General features: G+C 42.8%; 1 protein-coding gene across 3 annotated transcripts in view; it reads left to right on the top strand.

Moving 5' to 3' along the window:
* Positions 1–14928, top strand: part of RRN3 (RRN3 homolog, RNA polymerase I transcription factor) — a 36516-nt gene extending 21588 nt beyond the window's left edge. For 2 of the 3 annotated variants that reach the window (XM_034939836.3, XM_063598392.1), the window contains 8 exons: positions 81–219; positions 1867–1997; positions 3698–3828; positions 4700–4884; positions 6678–6786; positions 9598–9750; positions 11683–11770; positions 13060–14928. In XM_034939836.3, the coding sequence (XP_034795727.1) occupies positions 81–219; positions 1867–1997; positions 3698–3828; positions 4700–4884; positions 6678–6786; positions 9598–9750; positions 11683–11770; positions 13060–13221 (1098 nt within the window). In that variant the 3' untranslated portion in view covers positions 13222–14928. Of the gene's footprint in view, positions 1–80; positions 220–1866; positions 1998–3697; positions 3829–4699; positions 4885–6677; positions 6787–9597; positions 9751–11682; positions 11775–13059 lie in introns of those variants that run through there. The other variant, XM_063598393.1, reaches the window with a different exon arrangement.
* The last annotated feature ends 3946 nt before the right edge of the window (positions 14929–18874 follow it).

An 18874-nucleotide genomic window follows, 5' to 3' on the forward strand; every position in this document is an offset into this window, starting at 1 on the left:
AATCACTTATGACGGTTTTCCTACTAAACCACTTTCACACTGAATTTTTTAATGTTAGTATTTACTTTTTGTCTTCAAAGGATGAAGATGAAGAAACTGAACATGAAACAAAGGCTGGTCCTGAACGGCTCGACCAGATGGTGCATCCTGTAGCTGAGCGCCTGGACATCCTGATGTCTTTGGTTTTGTCCTACATGAAGGATGTCTGCTATGTAGATGGTAAATCACAGTAGCTACTGTTTATTGAACACCTGCAGTGTACCTGGCTTTGTGCTGGGCATTTTCCATCCGTTATCTCTAGTAATACTAAAAATCCTGTAAAAATATCTATTGAGTATGAGTTTAAGATGATTTAAAGAGGTCAAGTTACTTGCCAGTCACATAGCTTGAAAATGGGACTGGGATTCTGGCTGAGTTATATTTGTCTTCTGTCTTTTCACTGATTGTTGTATTGAAAGATTATATATGGAGTTTGGCCAGTTTTAGATCAAATTACGCTCAAGTTGCTGAATGCACTGAAGAATGAATGAGGTAGGGGGCACTAATATATGGTGCTCCATTATGTATTGAGTTTAGAGGGTCTTTGCCTGGCACCATTGTTGTGCCAGTGTTAGTACTATATGTGCTTCTTGCCTTCATGGAACTTTAAAGGCTTTGCCAGGCGAAAACAATTTTTTTCCATTCACATTGCTAAGATTTAAGATGAGCTCAGTAAGTCAGAATAATAGAACTGGAATCTGAGTTGACTGCATTACTGTTTTAACGGTCTTGCTGTTATAAAAATAATACATGTTGATTAGAGAATTTGGAAACTACAGGAAAGGATAAAAACAATTTAAATGGCCACATTTCTACTCTTCAGAGAACCATTGTGAGCATTTTGAAGTTTGACTTTTTTCCCTTTTCTGTTAGCGTCTGTATATGTAGGAGAGTATTTTTTAGTGAATTTGGGTGTCACACTAAACACAAGTGTTTCATAATCTGCCCTTTACATGGATGCTGAAGATAAACATTTTCTCATATCATTGCCTGTTTTAAAATAATTGTTATTGAATCCCAGCACTTAGGCCAAGGTGGGAGGATCACTGAGGCCAGGAGTTCAAGACTAACTATCCTGGGCAACATAACAAGACCCCATCTCTAAAAAAAAAAGTCGTAATAATAAATGTTATTGGTCACATGGGTTTAACTGTCTTTTACTGTTTTCACCATGATAAGTAACAGTTATAATGAACATACTTGTACCTATATATTCAGCTGTTTACTAACAGTAAAATGATCGGATCAGAGGTCTTTTGCTACACGAATGATAGAATTGCCCTTCAGAAGGGTTTGCATTTCTGACCTTGCCACAGTGTGTGAGGTGAGGGCCTGCTTCCTTGCAGGTGTTAGATTATTATATTCAGAGGAAAATCTGTGTAAACTAAAAGTAGCATTTTGTTTTAATCGTATTTTAATGGATAATGTCTTTCTTTCTTTTTTTTTTTAAATAGCCACGGTCTTACTCTGTAACCCAGGCTGGAATGCAGTCGCACAAACATGGCTTACTGCAGCCTTGACCTCCTGGGCTCAAGCGGTTCATCTGCCTCAGCCTCCCATGTAGCTGGGATCACAGGCGTGCCACCATGCCTGGCTAATTTTTTTATTTTTTGTAGAGACAGAGCTTCCCTGTGTTGCCCAGGCTGCCCTTGAACTCCCAGGCTCCCTCCCACTTTGGCCTCCCAAAGTGCTGGGATTGCAGGCAGGAGCCAGTGTGCCTGGCTGGATAATGTTGTTTTTTAATGGTGTTGTGTTTATAAAAAATATGGCAGATGAAACTTGAAAATATGTCTTTATAAAAACTGAGATGCCAGATTTTCTCCATAGGTAAGGTTGATAACGGCAAAACAAAGGATCTATATCGTGACCTGATAAACATCTTTGACAAACTCCTGTTGCCCACCCATGCCTCCTGCCATGTACAGTTTTTCATGTTTTACCTCTGTAGTTTCAAATTGGTGAGTAAGAATGTGATTAACATTATCTTAGCTTATTTTGTTTTTGCCCAAAAATTTTCCCTAAAAACTGGGGTGGACGGAGACCATGAAGTAAATAATTCTTTTCTTTGAGCTTACTTGCTAGTCTGCTTAATAAAATCGCATTCTCCTTTCTTTTTTTGTTTTCTTTTCCTTTCTTTTTTGAGACACAGTCTCGCTCTGCTGCCCACTGCTGCAACCTCCACCTCTTGGGCTCAACGGACTCACAGTCCTTACCCTCTCGATAGCTGGGACCACAGGTTACCATGCCTGGCTAATTTTTGTATTTTTAGAAGAGGTGGGGTTTCGCCACGTTGGCCATACTGGTCTTGAACTCCTGACCGCAAGTGATCTGCCCGCCTCCTGCCCCGCAAAGCGTTGGGATTACAGGTGTGAACAACTGTGCCTGGCCCACGTTCCCTTCTCAGTACACTTGGAGAGAAAACAGATTGCTGCCTGCCACCCCAGCTAGGTGCTCCGAAAATGTCATCCTGCCTTTTGGTCACTAGGTGGTGCTCTTCCCTTAAGCCTTTCTCTATTAAAATCTCATATGGGGTAATTAACTGTATTTCCTTTATTCTTTCCAAGGGTTGAGTTGTAACTAGCCCAAACCAACTTATTAATCTAGAATTTTAAAAACTTTAGGCTTTGTCTTTTCTTCTTCTTCTTCTTTTTTTTTTTTTTTTTTTGGTGGGGGAAAGAATATAGAAGGCTTTTCCTTCTCTGCAACGATTTTGTGGCTTCCTAGAGGTCAGGAGAGTGTTGGTCATGGGAAGGAAGGTTGAATTCAGTGTGCCCACATGGGTGTGCCTAGCTTTAGAACAGCGCTATTTAGGAGAAGTTGGAAGTTACACCCTTTGGTGAGAAGCTGTGTCTGTTTTTTTCCATGATTGGCATAATTAACTCAAATACCAGCTGTGCGTTAGTCCGTATTCTGTTCATGGTTGAGTTCAGTGTGTCCAGAGACCGGAAGGTGCTTTGCACTCACAGGAGTGCCCATGTGGAGCTCCATGGGATGTGAATTATTGTTGGTCACCAGTTCTGGCTGACATTGGAATCACTTGAAGAGTTTTTGTAATATGTGGATTCCAAAGCCCTGTCACAAACCTATTGAATTTGTACCTCCCAGGTTGAATTTTTTGTTGTTTTTTGTTTGTTTGTTTTTTGAGATGGAGTCTCACTCTGTCACCCAGGCTGGAGTGTAGTGGCATGATCTCAGCTCACTGCAACCTCTGCCTCCTGGGTTCAAGCGATTCTCCTGCCTCAGCCTCCCAAGTAGCTGGGATTACAGGCACCTGCCACCATGCCTGGCTAATTTTTGTATTTTTAGTAGAGACAGGGTTTCTCCATGTTGGCCAGGCTGGTCTCGAGCTCCTGACCTTGGGTGATCCACCCGCCTCGGCCTCCCAAAGTGCTGGGATTACAGGCGTGAGCCACTGTGCCTGGCCCCGGGTTGATTGTGATGCTTAGCTAGGTTTGGGATCCATTGGATTATTTAACACCCGAGGTGCCTTTTGTTTTTAATGATATTCTCTCAATGTGTTTTAAAAATGAAGCCCACGAGATAGTTATGACATAGTAGAACTTTTCCCTACATTGGTGAAGTAAAAATCTTGGGATTTTGATAGCCAGATTATCTTAGGCATTAAAAAAGATCACACCGATGCCCTCTCTTTTTATAGGGGTTCGCAGAGGCATTTTTGGAACATCTCTGGAAAAAATTGCAGGACCCAAGTAATCCTGCCATCATCAGGCAGGCTGCTGGAAATTATATTGGAAGCTTTTTGGCAAGAGCTAAATTTATTCCTCTTATGTAAGTAGCCTAATTTTCCGAATAATTTTTAATATCATGCTTTAAAAAGAGTATAGCATTGTCTCAAGTCAGAAATATCTCCCATTTTTTTTTTGGCATGTTTTTAAAGTGAATAAAATCCCTACTCTGTGCAAGATGTTTATATTTCTAAGTGGTGATTTTAGAATAAAGTGTCTCCTTTTTTATATATAAAACCCTGTATGTAAGGCTTTTGTCATCTCTTTTGTGTGGTTGCACTTAAAGATCCATTTGTTTTGTGGATAGAGGACAGTGTTGTATACTGTTTTGATTCTTTTTGTAGGTTTGTCATTTTTTCATTTGCATTCCAAATCTATTGTATCTGTTAAAGCTGAAGAAAAACCCTTTTAAAGGTAATAGACCTATCTAGGAGGCCAGTTTCTTTCAGTGGCCCATGAAGATATCTTTGGACAAGGATGCTGTTGAAACCCTTCCCCAAGAACAAAATTATTCACCATAGGACTTGACTGGATGCATCAGGGAATACTGAAGTCCACCAGACTGTCTTTCTCTTGAGAGGTGTTGGTGAACATGTCCTATTTGGCCAATCACCCTAAGAGGGGTGCCTTTGAGATGGTTAGGAGAACCTGCTTTCCATCCCTTGGGACGTTCTTAGGGGCTCACCTGTTCCTAGAAGGTCAGAGCTACTCTGCCTTGTAATTGGAAGGTTGTCTTCCTACGCACCCATCCTTATCCTTCCTTTCTTTGCTTTTCCTCTGTACCCATGGGTATGATTTAAAGAAACCTATGAACTTACTTAGCATGGTTTGTAATGAAAGGCAGTTGTGTGTTTTTATGTTATTCTGGTTTTTTTATGAAGTGTAAAGTTGACTTGAATTTTTCTTTTCTCTAGTACTGTAAAATCATGCCTAGATCTTTTGGTTAACTGGCTGCACATATACCTTAATAACCAGGATTCGGGAACAAAGGCATTCTGCGATGTTGCTCTCCATGGACCATTTTACTCAGCCTGCCAAGCTGTGTTCTACACCTTTGTTTTTAGACACAAGCAGCTTTTGAGCGGAAACCTGAAAGAAGGTCAGTGTTGTGGGAGTGCTGGACTGGATTTTCCTTGTGTTCTTGTCACCCTTCAGAATGGTGATTCATTACTTTTTTGAGATTTTTATAAAAACTGGATTCAGAAAACTGCATGTGCACTCAAACTTTTAATAATAATTTCAAGCAGCTCATGGGCCCCTACAAACCCCTTAAGATATATTTGAGCTTGAGAACCCTACAAACCCCTTAAGATGGATTTGAGGTTAAGAAAGAGGTTTCTGCCTTTGAAAGTTTGAAATGTGAAGATGTCTCCAGAGGTGAGGCTGAGCCCTGGGCTGTGCCAGCGCCCTGTACAAAGCTTCAGTTGGATGTACCTTCTCTTTGTTGTCCTTGTAACAGCCCAGTAAATGGCAGGTATTCTCCCTTTACAGACAGCATTAAAGCACAGGAAAGTCATTTTCCCAAGATCACGTGGTTAGTGGCAGGATTAGAAAACTGAAGCCAGGTTCAGCTGACCCTAAAGTTTGAGTTTATATAGATTAAACTCTGCCTGAAGCCTTGAGACTTAATTGACCAGTATTGTTTTGCTAATTTCTAAGAGTTACTTATAATTCAAATCTGTCAGTTGAAACTTATTAGATTAGTGTATTTTAGTTGAAGAGAGTCTCCAAGAACAGTGTTTATAAGTCATTGTAAATTGTTCTGTTTATGTTTATGAATAATTCATATGGTTTTGTGGGTCACTTCCTCTAAACCGGGGTCTCTGAACCCTGCACGATTGCCATTTGGGCTGCATCATCCTTCATCGTCGGGGGCTGTCCTCTGCACTGTAGGATGTTTAACAGCCTCCACCTACTAGCTGCCAACAGCAGTCCCCGACCACCCCCAGCTGTGACAACTAAAAGTGTCTCCAGACACTGCCAGGTGTCCTCTGCGGGGGTCGCAGTCTCCTTGGGTTAACAGCCACAGCTCTAAACTGAAAGTTGTACATGTTGCATTATATATGTTTACCTACATCCTACATGCTTCTAAAAGATGTTGTATGAACTAGTAGGATGAGGTTTTATCACAAGGTAAGTAAATACAAGCTCTGCTTTTCTTTGTATAAATTAATGCCAGGAATCTGGATTAAATATCTTGTTTTTGTAAGCTGTGACATCCCATTTAGGTAATTTTTATTGAAATATGTATCAAAGAAACTCCTAAGAAAATATACTTAAGTACAAGTTGGTCAGCTTGCCTCTTAAAATAAATGTGGTGTCTTTATTTTACTCATGTAGAAAAGAATTATATTCATTAAGTCTAAGAAAGTGGTTTCTGTCTAAATTTGCCATCCGTTGAGGTAGAAGGCAAATTTGGAGTTTTCTTGTTTAGAAAAAAAACTACAGATGACTACTGTGCACCTGAAAACAGCACTCAGCTTCACTAACGAGACATGCAAGCTAGAATCAAATTGCTGTTTTGTTTTGTTGCCTGTCGTGATTGTTAGCTGAAACCAAATCACAAGGTCTTTTTCTCCCTCTGTATTATCTCAGCATACACTGAGCTTGCAAACGTATGAACTTCACGTTGTCGTGGAATCTTACAGCCTGCTACCTCCTAAGTTTTCTTTAGAGAAGCTGCCTTGGTGACCAATGAATGTGGTTAGCCTAGTGATACTCTTCTGGGCCATATACTGTGTGACTATCTGCATGGACCTTTATTTAAAGCATTTCTGCAAATAATTTTTTTAAGTTTTTTTAAATGTGTGATAATTTGTGCTTTTAAAGATATCTTACACTTTTCACTTATTTGTACCTTTAAAAAAATCTTTTTTTTTTTTTAAACCAAAGGTTTGCAGTATCTTCAGAGTCTGAATTTTGAGCGGATAGTGATGAGCCAGCTAAATCCCCTGAAGATTTGCCTGCCCTCAGTGGTTAACTTTTTTGCTGCAATCACAAAGTAAGTTATTTACGCTTTCTTGATGGGAGTTATTTAAAATATTTTATTTATGTTTATCTAGTACTGTAAGAGTCTGTTAAATTTCTATGAAATTAGTAACATTATAAAAGGCCAGGCGTGGTGGCTGACGCCTGTAATCTCAACATTTTGGGAGGCTGAGGTGGGAGGATTGCTTGAGGCCAGGAGTTAAAAGACCAGCCTGAGCAACATAGTGAGACCCTATCTCTACAAAAAAATTTTAAAAATTAGCTGGGTGTGGTTGCCTGTGCCTGTAGTCCCAACTACTCAGGAGGCTGAGGTAGGAGGATCACTTGAGCCCAGGAGGTCAAGGATGCAGTGAGCCCTGATTGTACCACTGCACTCCAGTCTGGGCTCCAGAATGAGACCCTGTCTCTTAAACAAACAAAAACAACCCAGTCCTTGCAGGAAATACTGTGATACAGCTATTGTTTTCATACTTTGATGGCATTGGAAATTACTACTACTTCTTATCCAAAGGGCAGCACTTTGAAATAAGTATGGCAACCAGTAAGCTGAGAGGGGCAAAGCCATAGATGCTTATTAGAGTGACTCCTGTAATAGTAATAGAAATAAACTGGACATGAGGCAAATGTTGACCTGTAAGAGATTGGTTTAGAGAGTTCTGTTCTCTCAGGTCTGGTAGCTATGGCTAATCCATAGCCTTTCCTCTGTGCCAGGCAGTTCTAAGCACTTTACATAGAACTCATTTGATCCTCAAACAACCCTCTAGGATGAAACCCTGTTTATCAACAGGGAGGTGGAGGTACAGAGAGGTGAAATCACTTGCCTAAAGTCATAGAGCTAGACTGGCAGCACAGATTTAAATGTAGTCTGGCTCGTTTGTAAGCTTTCACTAAGTTATTCTGCTTTATGGAGAAAGCGAATTGGAGAATTGAATATTCAAAGAGGATATTTAGGCCGGATCATAGCTTAAAATCTTCAACAGATAAGAGCCAGCAGCTTGCTGAGCTCTGTCAGCCTCTTTAGTTCTCCTTTGCTATGCGTCTGGTTCAAGGTGTCCTCTCTTCTGAGTCTCAGTGATAGTAAAGGACTAGGAAAAGGCATAAAGAGACCAATAAGCAACGGCGGTGAGTGGGTGGAGGCTTCAGCACGTCGGTTAAGATGGTGAGCAGCTCGAAGAGTGAGGATGGATGAAGCAAAGCAGAGGCCGCTGCCCCTGGTATGTTCTCGGGGTGGGTACAGAGGACTGCATTTGTGAACCATCTGGTCCAGGGGCTCTCGATTTGGGGTTGGCATGCGCATTGGAGGCACAGAGTGTGGTGCGATGTGAGGCTAAGAGCAGGGGATTGAAATAAAAGTCTCTGCCTAGGTACAGATATGGTAAATAAAGGCGTGTACCATTCTGTAGCTGTTGCTTTTGCCTGCTTGATGCTTTTGAGATTGAACCATATTGACACAAAGCTTTAATTTGATTTTAACTGCTGTGTTATGTTCTGGGAATCTTTTTTATTGAGTCTTTGTTGGGATTTCATCTGTTAGTTTTTGTCTTTTTTTTTTTTTTTTTTTTGAGATAAGGTCTTGCTCTGTCACCCAGGCTGGAGTGCAGTGGCGTGATCTTAGCTCACTACAACCACCACCTCCGAGGCTCATGCAGTTCTCCTGCCTCAGCCTCCCGAATAGCTGGGACTACAGGCGCCTGCCACCACGCCCAGCTAATTTTTGTATTTTTAGTAGAGACGGGGTTTCATCCTGTTGACCAGGCTGGTCTCAAACTCCTGAGCTCAAGTGAACCGCCTGCCTCAACCTCCCAAAGTGCTGGGATTACAGGTGTGAGCCACCGTGCCCAGCCGGCTGTGTTAGTGTTTTAGTGCTCAGGAACATTCTTGTGTGTGGGCACACGCTTCCTTGTCACACACCCGGAAGTGCGGTCAGCTGCGGGGCTGTAGGAGATGCAGATCTTCAACTTTACCTGATAGTGCAAACCACCCTCCAGTGTGGTTTTGCTGATGTGTCCTCCACCAGGAGGAGGGGTCAAGTGCTGTGAGCCTTGGCTAACAGGACAGAAATCAAAGTATGTGGCTTGAAGTTGCCATGGTGACCTGAGAACCTGAGATGGAGAGTGACAGAAGTGAGATCTAAGTCCTCATCTTGGAGAAGCTGTCCAATAAATAATTTTTCAAGTTGCTCAATCATTTAGAGACAACTACTGGAAAAATTAAAAACATAATTGTCTTTTTTTATTTTATGTTTTCTTCTATGCATTTAACTGTTCTCACTCAGCATGCCTAGTCCTTTCTGTGCCTGTTTTTGAGGTCATGACTTAGTCAACCCCGTGTCCCTCCTTCAGTAAAGGCTTATTTCTTTTTCATTGCTTCTTCAGCAAGTCTCCTCACCAACCACTATTTCCTCCTAACTCCTGAATCCCTTTACTACCAACCTTCTAATTCTTTTGCAAACAGTAAAAATAAAGACACCTATAGTTATGTAATCTAAGAGTTTTGCCTTGCAAACATTTATTTTTAATGAATAGTATCTATTACTCATTAAAATATAATGAATAATATCTATTACTCATTAAAATATAAGCCCAGTTTCACATTCTGAGTGATAGCCACGTTTTCTTTCTCCTTAGCAAACTTGCAAATAGAAGACCCATAGAACGGTACCCTAAAAGTGTTACTTTCTGCTTTATATTGTTATTTTTACTAGCACTTGTTATATTCAGCAATTTCTCTTTGGTAGGTACAGTTGTCACACGCAGCTCATATCTGCACCGAGTCACTCCAGCATGTTAATGCCTCTGTCTGTGTTGTTTTTTTTGTTCCACAGTAAGTACCAGCTCGTCTTCTGCTACACCATCATTGAGAGGAACAATCGCCAGATGCTGCCAGTCATTAGGAGTACCGCTGGAGGAGACTCAGTGCAGACCTGCACAAACCCGCTGGACACCTTCTTCCCCTTTGATCCCTGTGTGCTGAAGAGGTAGGTACTTTTAAACATTGACGCTGGAGGAGGTGGATTTTTTTTTCTTTTTGAGACGGAGTCTCACTCTGTCGCCCAGGCTGGAGTGCGGTGGTGTGATCTCGGCTTACCGCAAGCTCCGCCTCCCGGGTTCACGCCATTCTCCTGCCTCAGCCTCCCGAGTAGCTGGGACTACAGGCACCCACTGCCACACCTGGCTAATTTTTTTGTATTTTTAGTAGAGACGGGGTTTGACTGTGTTAGCCAGGATGGTCTCGATCTCCTGACCTCGTGATCCGCCCGCCTCAGCCTCCCAAAGTGCTGGGATTACAGGCGTGAGCCACCGTGCCTGGCCAGGAGGTGGATTTAAACATGATACATGTTTGCTTTTCCCAAAATTGGGATTTAGGGCTCTTCACCAGAAGTGGCCCTTCCTCGCTGTTGATGAGCATCTCGTGGTCTCCCTGCGTATATTTCACCAGATGCAAAGTAGAGGATGCCTAGCAGGACTTGCCGAGTGGCGCAGGCACCCCAGAGTGGGTAGATCTTTGCCTCACTAGGAGCCAGACTGACATCAAGGGTTTTTTGTTTTTTGTTTTTCTTTAAACTGTTATTTAAACATGTAAGGTTATGGGGATAATGGTGCCAGGATAGGGGAGGGTGCTGTCTTTTCTTGCTTCATAATTTTCTGCCAAGTGTCTTGTTCCTTCCTCTAGAGACCACATACCATTCTGTTGCACAGGATAAACAAAAAACAAACGATTGGCTGGGCGTAATGGCTCATGCCTGTAATCCCAGCACTTTGGGAGGCTGAGGCGGGCGGATCACTTGAAGTCAGGAGTTCAAGACCAGCCTAGCCAAGATGGTGAAACCCTGTCTCTACTAAAAATACAAAAATTAGCTGGGTGTGGTGGTGGGCGCCTGTAATTCCAGCTACTTGGGAGGCTGAGGCAGGAGAATCTCTTGAACCCGGGGGGTGGAGGTTGCAGTGAGCCGAGATTGCACCACTGCACTCCAGCCTGGGCGAGAGAGTGAGACTCTGTCTCAGAAAAAAAAAAAAAAAGGGGGGGGGGATTTATCTAGATGAGTTATTCTAGAAAACCACTGGGCCAGCCTTAACTTGGCACTTGTATAAGGAAGCAGGATTTTTGCTTATTATGGTTTCTAAAATAACTAGCAGCATCATGACCATCTGGGATTGTCTGGTCCCTGAAGTCTTGGTTGACTGAAACCAGATTAGTTGTTTTTCCTAGACTTACTTTTCAGCAAATTACTACAGAAATATAAAAAAGAGAGTTCCAGAATATTACGGTTTCATTTCCATTTGGATATACTGTATCTAACTGACTTGTCAGTCTTTGCAAAGTTTAGAAACAATTTCACATGAAAATGGAAAGATGAAAAACGGTAGTTCAATACTCCATCGACAAGAGTGAATGAACTCTTATACAGAAAGAGCCACGTTAGTTACAGCATTTACATAGAGGGTTGTTTTTTTGTTTTGGTTTTTTTCTTTTTTTTTTTTTTTTTTTGAGACAGAGTCTTGCTCTGTCTCCCAGGCTGGAGTGCAGTGGCGCGATCTCGGCTGGCTGCAAGCTCCGTCTCCCAGGTTCAGGCCATTCTGCCTCAGCCTCCCGAGTAGCTGGGACTACAGGCGTCCGCCACCACACCCGGCTAATTTTTTGTATTTTTAGTAGAGATGGGGTTTCACCGTGTTAGCCAGGATGGTCTCGATCTCCTGACCTCATGATCTGCCCACCTCAGCCTCCCAAAGTGCTGGGATTACAGGCGTGAGCCACTGCGCCCAGCCAGGTTTTTTTTTAATGTAATTATTTAAGCTGTAGTTTTCACTTCTTGGTTTTGGGTAATAGATCTTGTGAGAAAAGATCCAAACCAATTTTGACTTCTGCTGAAGTATTTAACTTGACTTTGAAATGTGATCTTTGTTGACAGGTCAAAGAAATTCATTGATCCTATTTATCAGGTATGGGAAGACATGAGTGCTGAAGAGCTACAGGAGTTCAAGAAACCCATGAAAAAGGTCAGTTTGTGATTGATTGAGCACACTGTCGGAATCTCCTTTCTGGTTCCAGGTCACAGTGAGATAGTAAGTGGCAAGTCGCTCATGCGTGTAATCCCCGCACTTTAGGGGGTCAAGGCCAGAGGATTGCTAGAGACCAGCCTGGGCAACACAGTGACACCCTGTTTCTACAAAAATTTTTTTAATTAGCTGGGCGTGGTGGTGCACACCTGTAATCCTAGCTCCTCTGGAAGCTGAGGTGGGAGGTCAAGGCTGCAGTGAGCTGTAAATGCAGCATGGCACTTCATCCTGGGCAACAGAGCAAGACCCTGTTTTCTTTAAAAAAGCACACCAAAACCGTGTCTTACTCATTCTGCCTTTATAAAATTCCAGGCCCAGGTTTTGTTATTATTTAAAGAGTCTATGGCTTTTTTGGATAAATTGCTTAAACCAGACACTTCACATACTGACATGTGAGAAGCGAAGGTTAATTACAAATTAGCTGAACGAATTTAGATCTTTGCCACTTGTGCATTCTCACCAAGTAACAATCTCCAGTTGACTCATGTTGAAATTGCCCCAGCAGTTTACATTAGTTTTATAGATCTTCATGAATGGGTGGTGAAGACGCAGGTTGCAACATACCCTCCAGGTCACATGAGGTGGAGCTGAGACAGTTACAGTTAGAGAGGAAAGTTAGAATCCAGTAATAAAGAATTTCGCTGCTCTGTTGCTTGGGAGCACATTTGTTTTCTCATTAAAAGCAGCTTCAAGATGGCTTTTTTGTTGTTGTTTTTAATAAGTAATCATTGGAAAGCCCCTTTCATCTTTTTCTTTATGTTTCATTTGTTGAGGGGCGTGTAATTCATTCACATTGTGTTAGGTACAAGAGTTCTAACACTGGGCAAGAATGACTCGTCATGTTTCCTGTCCCCATTGAGCTTCAAATCTGTTTGCAAGTCAGACTTGAAACAAATGATTACAATGTGTGATGAGCAGTTATGTGGGTATGTTGGTAAGAAGGAAGTGCTTATCAGAGGGAGCTTTTGTTCTGTTCTGTTTTTTTAGAGACATGGTCTCGCTATGTTGCCCAGGCTGGATTCGGAACTCTTGAGCTCAAGCAGTCCTCCCACCTCCACCTCCTGAGTAGCTGGGACTACAGGCGTGTGCCACTACACTGGCCTTCTTTTGAAATTAAGATATTTTCTTCACCATCTTTACAAACAGTAACACCTTCCTGAGGAAGGAATTGTTGAAAGCTTTTCAGTCAGCACTGGTGATGTTACTGATGATTTCTGATGTTTCTGCAGGACATAGTGGAAGATGAAGATGATGACTTTCTGAAAGGCGAAGTGCCCCAGAATGATACCGTGATTGGGATCACACCAAGCTCCTTTGACACGCATTTCCGAAGTCCTTCAAGTAGTGTGGGCTCCCCACCCGTGTTGTACATGCAACCCAGTCCCCTCTGACGGCAGAAATTTGTGACTGAGATGTGACATTTGGGATTCCCCATCACTTGTCATGCTCTCAGCACCGAGCTCATGCCATTGGGCATTGATGGCATTGAACTAGAGCGAGTGCCTGCCTCGGCTGTGGCACTTCCAGGTTCGACTGAATCAAGCATCTGAAGACTGGGTTTTTTTGTTGTTGTTGTTCCCCTTACAGACAAAATGAAGACTATCATGTGCAATCTTTTACAGTGGGGTTGATGATACATTTGGAAGGATTTGCTTGTTTAATATGTACATTTTTTGTGTTAACAGCTTTTTGACACAATTACTGGGTAATTTCTAATATAGGCAGCAGACTGTTTTATGGGTTGCTGTTTTAACATGGGTTTTTGTCAGATCCATGGTCTTAGAACTTGACTGATGAGCTTTCAGTGAAGAATCCTCTAAGATAAAACTTCTATTTAAAGACTTTAACTAGAAAGTGTTTATTTTGGCTACATTGTTCACCTTCTGCTGTATTGGTATTTGTCTGTTGGGATTTCAAGGGAGTGTAGAGAAGACAGAAGGAAAGCTGAGAGCTGGCCCGACGTGGTCTGGGACACAGAGTTGGAGCTGGCACTGAAGATCTCCAGGGACTTCAGAGACCAATAAAAGCCCATAGGGAAGAGAGAGAGGATATAGGGAAACAGAATCAGATGTGTAATATACTTGGCACAGCGAAAAAATGGATTTAAAAGACAAAATGGAGGTCCAGGTAGATGTAATTCACACAGACTGAAAGTGAGTCCGGGCTTGTGTAAAACACATGAGATTGGATTTGACCCCTTGGCTCTCAAGTGTCCCCTTAGATCTAGAACTGCTCCTTGGTGGCCATTAGATCGAGTCAGTTTTGATCTGCATCAGTTAGTTATTGGGAATTTCTTTGTTCAAACAGGAAAATTTTTTTAGATTATTTGGTGTACGGTTTTGCTCACAACAATAGGTGGAAGTTGCTAGTGCAGTCTTGGTCTGATGGCTGTGTGCATCGCACATTCGGCTTGGTGAAATCCTTCTCTAAAGCCTCTTTTTGTATTTTTATAACTAAACAGAGGAAGTCTTCAGAAGACCTCGCTTTAAAACAAATTTGTGCAAACACTGCTAGAGTCATTTTGAAGCTCAAGCATTTTCACTTTGTTTCTTACATGTGTACTTTTTTGTTTACTTGTGAAAATGGCCATCTTTAAGCATATTTATTTTCTGCCACTTTATTTAAAGGCAAGCAATATTTTCTTGATCATAAATATTTTGTAATGAAATACTTCCTCTTTTCCAGGGCTTTGTATGCACTTGTATAATTACATTGATGGCAATGTAGAGTTTGAATTTCAGTCTGTAAATACTTTTTTGGAAAATAGAAATTTTTATTGCTTTAAAGTTTTGGATATGGGTGGTTTTCTTTTCGGGGCTTGGTGGAAAGTAATTTGAGAACTTTAAGGTTGTCTTTTTAACTGCTGGCAAAATGTTGATTTTTTAATATTAGATAAAACGAGTAAACGAAATTCCCCAGAAATTAGTAGTAAGTGGGGTCTTTGTGGGTTGGGAAGTAGTTTTAATGTAGAAAGATATTTACATATAAGTCTGTTTAATTTCAAAGGAGTTTGTGAAAAAAAATCCATGGTGAAAATAAAACAATGACATGGTTAATCTGGAACTTACGTTCTTATACCAATAAAAGGTACCTCAATACATGTTCTTTCAATTTCTGTTCTTTTTTTTTTTTTTTTTTTAATGTATTAAAGCATTCTGCAGTGGAAAACTCCTGAGGCATTGCTGTTGAAGAGGGAGAAATAGTGCTGGTGTGGTGGGGAGCTTGATGGAATTCATTGCATGCCGGGGTGAGGATGGTTTCCGTGTGCACTGTATGAAGTATCCACGACTCTCCTTAATCACACCCAGCAAAGAGTGAGTGAGGCTTGAGCAGGTCCAAGGGAAGCAGACACTTCTTTCAAAAAGTTACATGCTTTGAAGGGACATCTATGGGGAAAAATACTGTGAAATCTCCTTATAAATTACATGCCAACAATGGGAATTTTTCCTTTCACTAAAAAGCTGTCAGTTGTAGGAGTCTCCAGGGTCTGTCCTTTTGTCTGTGTGCTCTGGTTTGGTCTTCCTTGATGAGAAGTGGCTGAATTTTTACAAGTCAACTTACCAAGTGCCACGGGCTTCCTTTCCTAGGTAGCTGTTTGACGTTGAGCAAGTTACCTAACCTCTCTGAGCGCTAATTAAACTGTAAAATGGGAATAAGATACTAGTGTAAGGCTTTAAGGATTCGATGCATGTACAAGTTAATGGCCATTGTTTTCTTACAAGAAAGGAAGCACGTCCATGGGAAGTTTTTTTTGGTTAAAGATAACTTCCATTTCTTCCATAATACCTACCTCCCTGGTACCAACTTAGATCTGAACTGGAGAGGAGGAACCAGCGTGTTTCCCTTGCCGGGCAGTGCTTACGATGGTGGTTCTTAACCCTGGCTGTGCCCTAGAATCAGTCCCTCGGAGTGCTGAGAAACTAAGGATGCCCAGGCTCACATCACACACCAACTCAACCTCTGATTGAATCAGTCTCCAGAAGAGGGGTCTGGACATGGATGGTTTTTAAAGCCCCCTGGTGATTCGAAGGTGCAGGCTGCCTTGAGAACTGTTCATTGGTTTACAACTGCATACTTTTCTTGTTTCAACTAATTAAACATCCAAAGCTCCACCATGTTTTCTTCCATCAAATGCTTTTGTGTGTTTCAGTCTGACTCTGGATGGTTGAGTAGGATTTATAATGTATCTAATAATTTGGGGCCAGGTGTGGTAGCTCATGCCTGTAATCTGAGCACTTGGGGAGGCCAGCAAAAGGATCTCTTGAAGCCAGGAGTTTGAGGTCAGCTGGGGCAACATAGTGAGACCCCCATCTCTACATTAAAAAATTTGAAACACAAATTGGGATCCTTTCACTAAATATTTACTAAGGTTCTGTATAATGTTCATCATTCTTTTTTTTGAGACAAGAGTCTCACTCTGTCACCCAGGCTGGAGTGCAGTGGTGCAATCACGGCTCAACAACTGCAACCTCCGCCTCCTGGGCTCAAGTGATCCGCCCACCTCAGCCTCCTGAGTAGCTGGGACTACAGGTACGCACCACCATGCCTGGCTAATTTTTGTATTTTTAGTAGAGATGGAGTTTCACTATGTTGGCCAGGCTGGTCTTGAACTCCTAACCTCAAGCAATCTGTCTGCCTCGGCCTCCCAAAGTGCTGGGATTACAGGCGTGAGCCACCATGTCTGGCCTCAAAAAAGTGTAATTTAAAAAATATTTCCCTGTATATATTCTTTGAACCTTGCCATCAGCCATCTTGTGAGGCAGGTTGGTTTCCTATCTTAAAGAAACAGGCTTTCCAACATTGTAATGAGTGCTTTCTTTTTCTTTTTTTTTGAGACGGTCTTGCTGTAATCACCCAGGCAGGAGTGCAGTGGCGCAGTCGTGCCTCATTGCAGCCTTGACCTCTAGGGCTTGATTGATCCTCCCGAGTAGCTGGGACTACAGGCCTGCCACCATGCCCAGCTAATTTTTGTATTTGTTGGAGAAGCAGGGATCCCTGTGTTGTCCAGGCTCGTCTCGAACTTCTGGGCTCAAGTGAGTCCTCCTTCGGCCTTTCAAAGTGCTGGGGTTACAGGCATGAGCCGCAGTGCTGGCCACACACCTGCTATTGCTTCCTCATTGCCTGTAGACCAAAATTTGTGGAGCCGGGTGGGAAGAGAGGTAGGGGAGCGGTTTCCTGCTTGTTATCTGGCTCATTTAGTCCTTTAACACAGTACTCAGCCTAGGAGATTGATAACCTGAGATTACTTGAAAAAAGATCACCCAAAAGTGAAAAACCAGTTAGGCAAACTGCACCAGCCCCAGGCAGAACCCACAGAACCTTGTTCTTCACCTTTGCATTTCCAAATGCCTCACTTTGATTGACTACTCTTTGCTCTGCAATTCCAATAATAGCTATCTTTAGTGTTTAGTATGTACCAGGTGAAACAAACATGCTATTCTACAAAACCAGTTCAGGGAAGTTAAGTAACTTGCTCCAGGCCAGCCTGCTGGTCATTGATCACCCTGGTTTCAAACCCTGTTTTTAGCTCCGAGCTTCCTAGTTGGGACTTACTTAATGTCACCTGCGTTAGAATGAGTTGTTTACAGTACAGTCTAGGAGCATCTTATAGTGATGGAGAGCACTGCCTTTGGAATCATGCAAAGCTAGGTTCAGTCTTCGTTCTACTACTTATTTCTGCCACTTTGAGCAAGTTACTGTATCTGTTATAACGGAGGTGTTGATAGTAGCTCCTACATTTGTGAGGACAAATGACAAATGAGGTGTTGATAGTAGCTCCTACATTTGTAAGGACAAATGAGAAATGTAGGTGTAATAATACAGAGAAATAATTTCCTGGTAGCTAGAAATAGAGTTATTTTGGGTGAGAAGTTGGGTAACCTGGCGATGGGAACACCATCTTCTACAGTCACTTCTTTAGTAAATTTCCTGGTATTTTTGTTGAACGGGGTGTGTAAGCTGAGGGGGAGATTTATGAAAGAAGACGATGAATACAGATGATAAAATTCTAATAAAGTTTCTGCTGTATCAAGTGGCTCCTCTGTATCTTTTGTAAAATTACTTAATGTGCTGCAGAGTTGGATGAATTTGAGCAATATTTCCAAGTTTTAGAAGAGAGCTCCACGGTGAGACGCCTCTCACCTTGGGGACCTGTCCTCAGATTAGGGGCTCTGCAGTCAGTATCCGCAAATCCTTCCCCCACGGTTCCCAGCCCACCTGTGAGTGGCCTATTGCATTCCAATCACGACGTGTTAATCGGTGATCTCTTTAGTACGTGGGGCTAGCACAGTTCAGGATATATTTTCTCAGTTTAAGACCGTTTACACTTATTTTTATTATTTTCAGAAACAGAGTGTCCCTCTGCAGTGCCCAAACATAGCTCATTGCAGCCTCCCACTCCTGGGGTCAAGAGATCCTCCCGCCTCAGCCTACAGAGTGGCTGGGATCACAGGTGCATGCCACCGTGCCCAGTTAATTTTTAAATTTTTGGCAGAGACGAGGGTATGGGGGAGGGTGGGTCTCACTATGTTGCCCAGGCTGGTCTCGAACTCCTGGCCTCAAGCGATCCTCCTGCCTCGGCCCCCCAAAGTGCTGGGATTACAGGCGTGAGCCACCGTGCCCGCCTGATTAGGTTTATTATTACTCATTGAATGCAATCCTACGGAGCTGCACAGCAGGATCCCAAACTCAAGCTTGTGGAAGGTCACACACCTGGGAAGCGTGGAGCAATGACCTAAAGCGCAGCAGTCGGAGCCAGAACCCGCCCCAGGAACTCGCCCGGAGGCTCTCTTGGCTGGTGCAGCTGCTCCCTGGCAGCTCCCCTTTCCCCGCTCCTTCACTCCCACGCTTTTGGGACTACACTTCCCAGCGCCCCTTGCGGAGGAGGCGGGCCGCGCGCTGCTTCCAGGGCCACTTCCTGGCTTTGGACTACATTTCCCGTGAGGCCTTGCGGCCATGTCCTGGATTTCTCTAGTCTCTTCGGCCGGCACCGCCTCCGCCTGGACTCCACTTCCCGGCAGCGCCCGCGGTGGGGCGGGGCAGGAC

Source organism: Pan paniscus, chromosome 18 (genome assembly GCF_029289425.2).
Source record: "Pan paniscus chromosome 18, NHGRI_mPanPan1-v2.0_pri, whole genome shotgun sequence".
NCBI classification, from domain to species: Eukaryota; Metazoa; Chordata; class Mammalia; order Primates; family Hominidae; genus Pan; species Pan paniscus.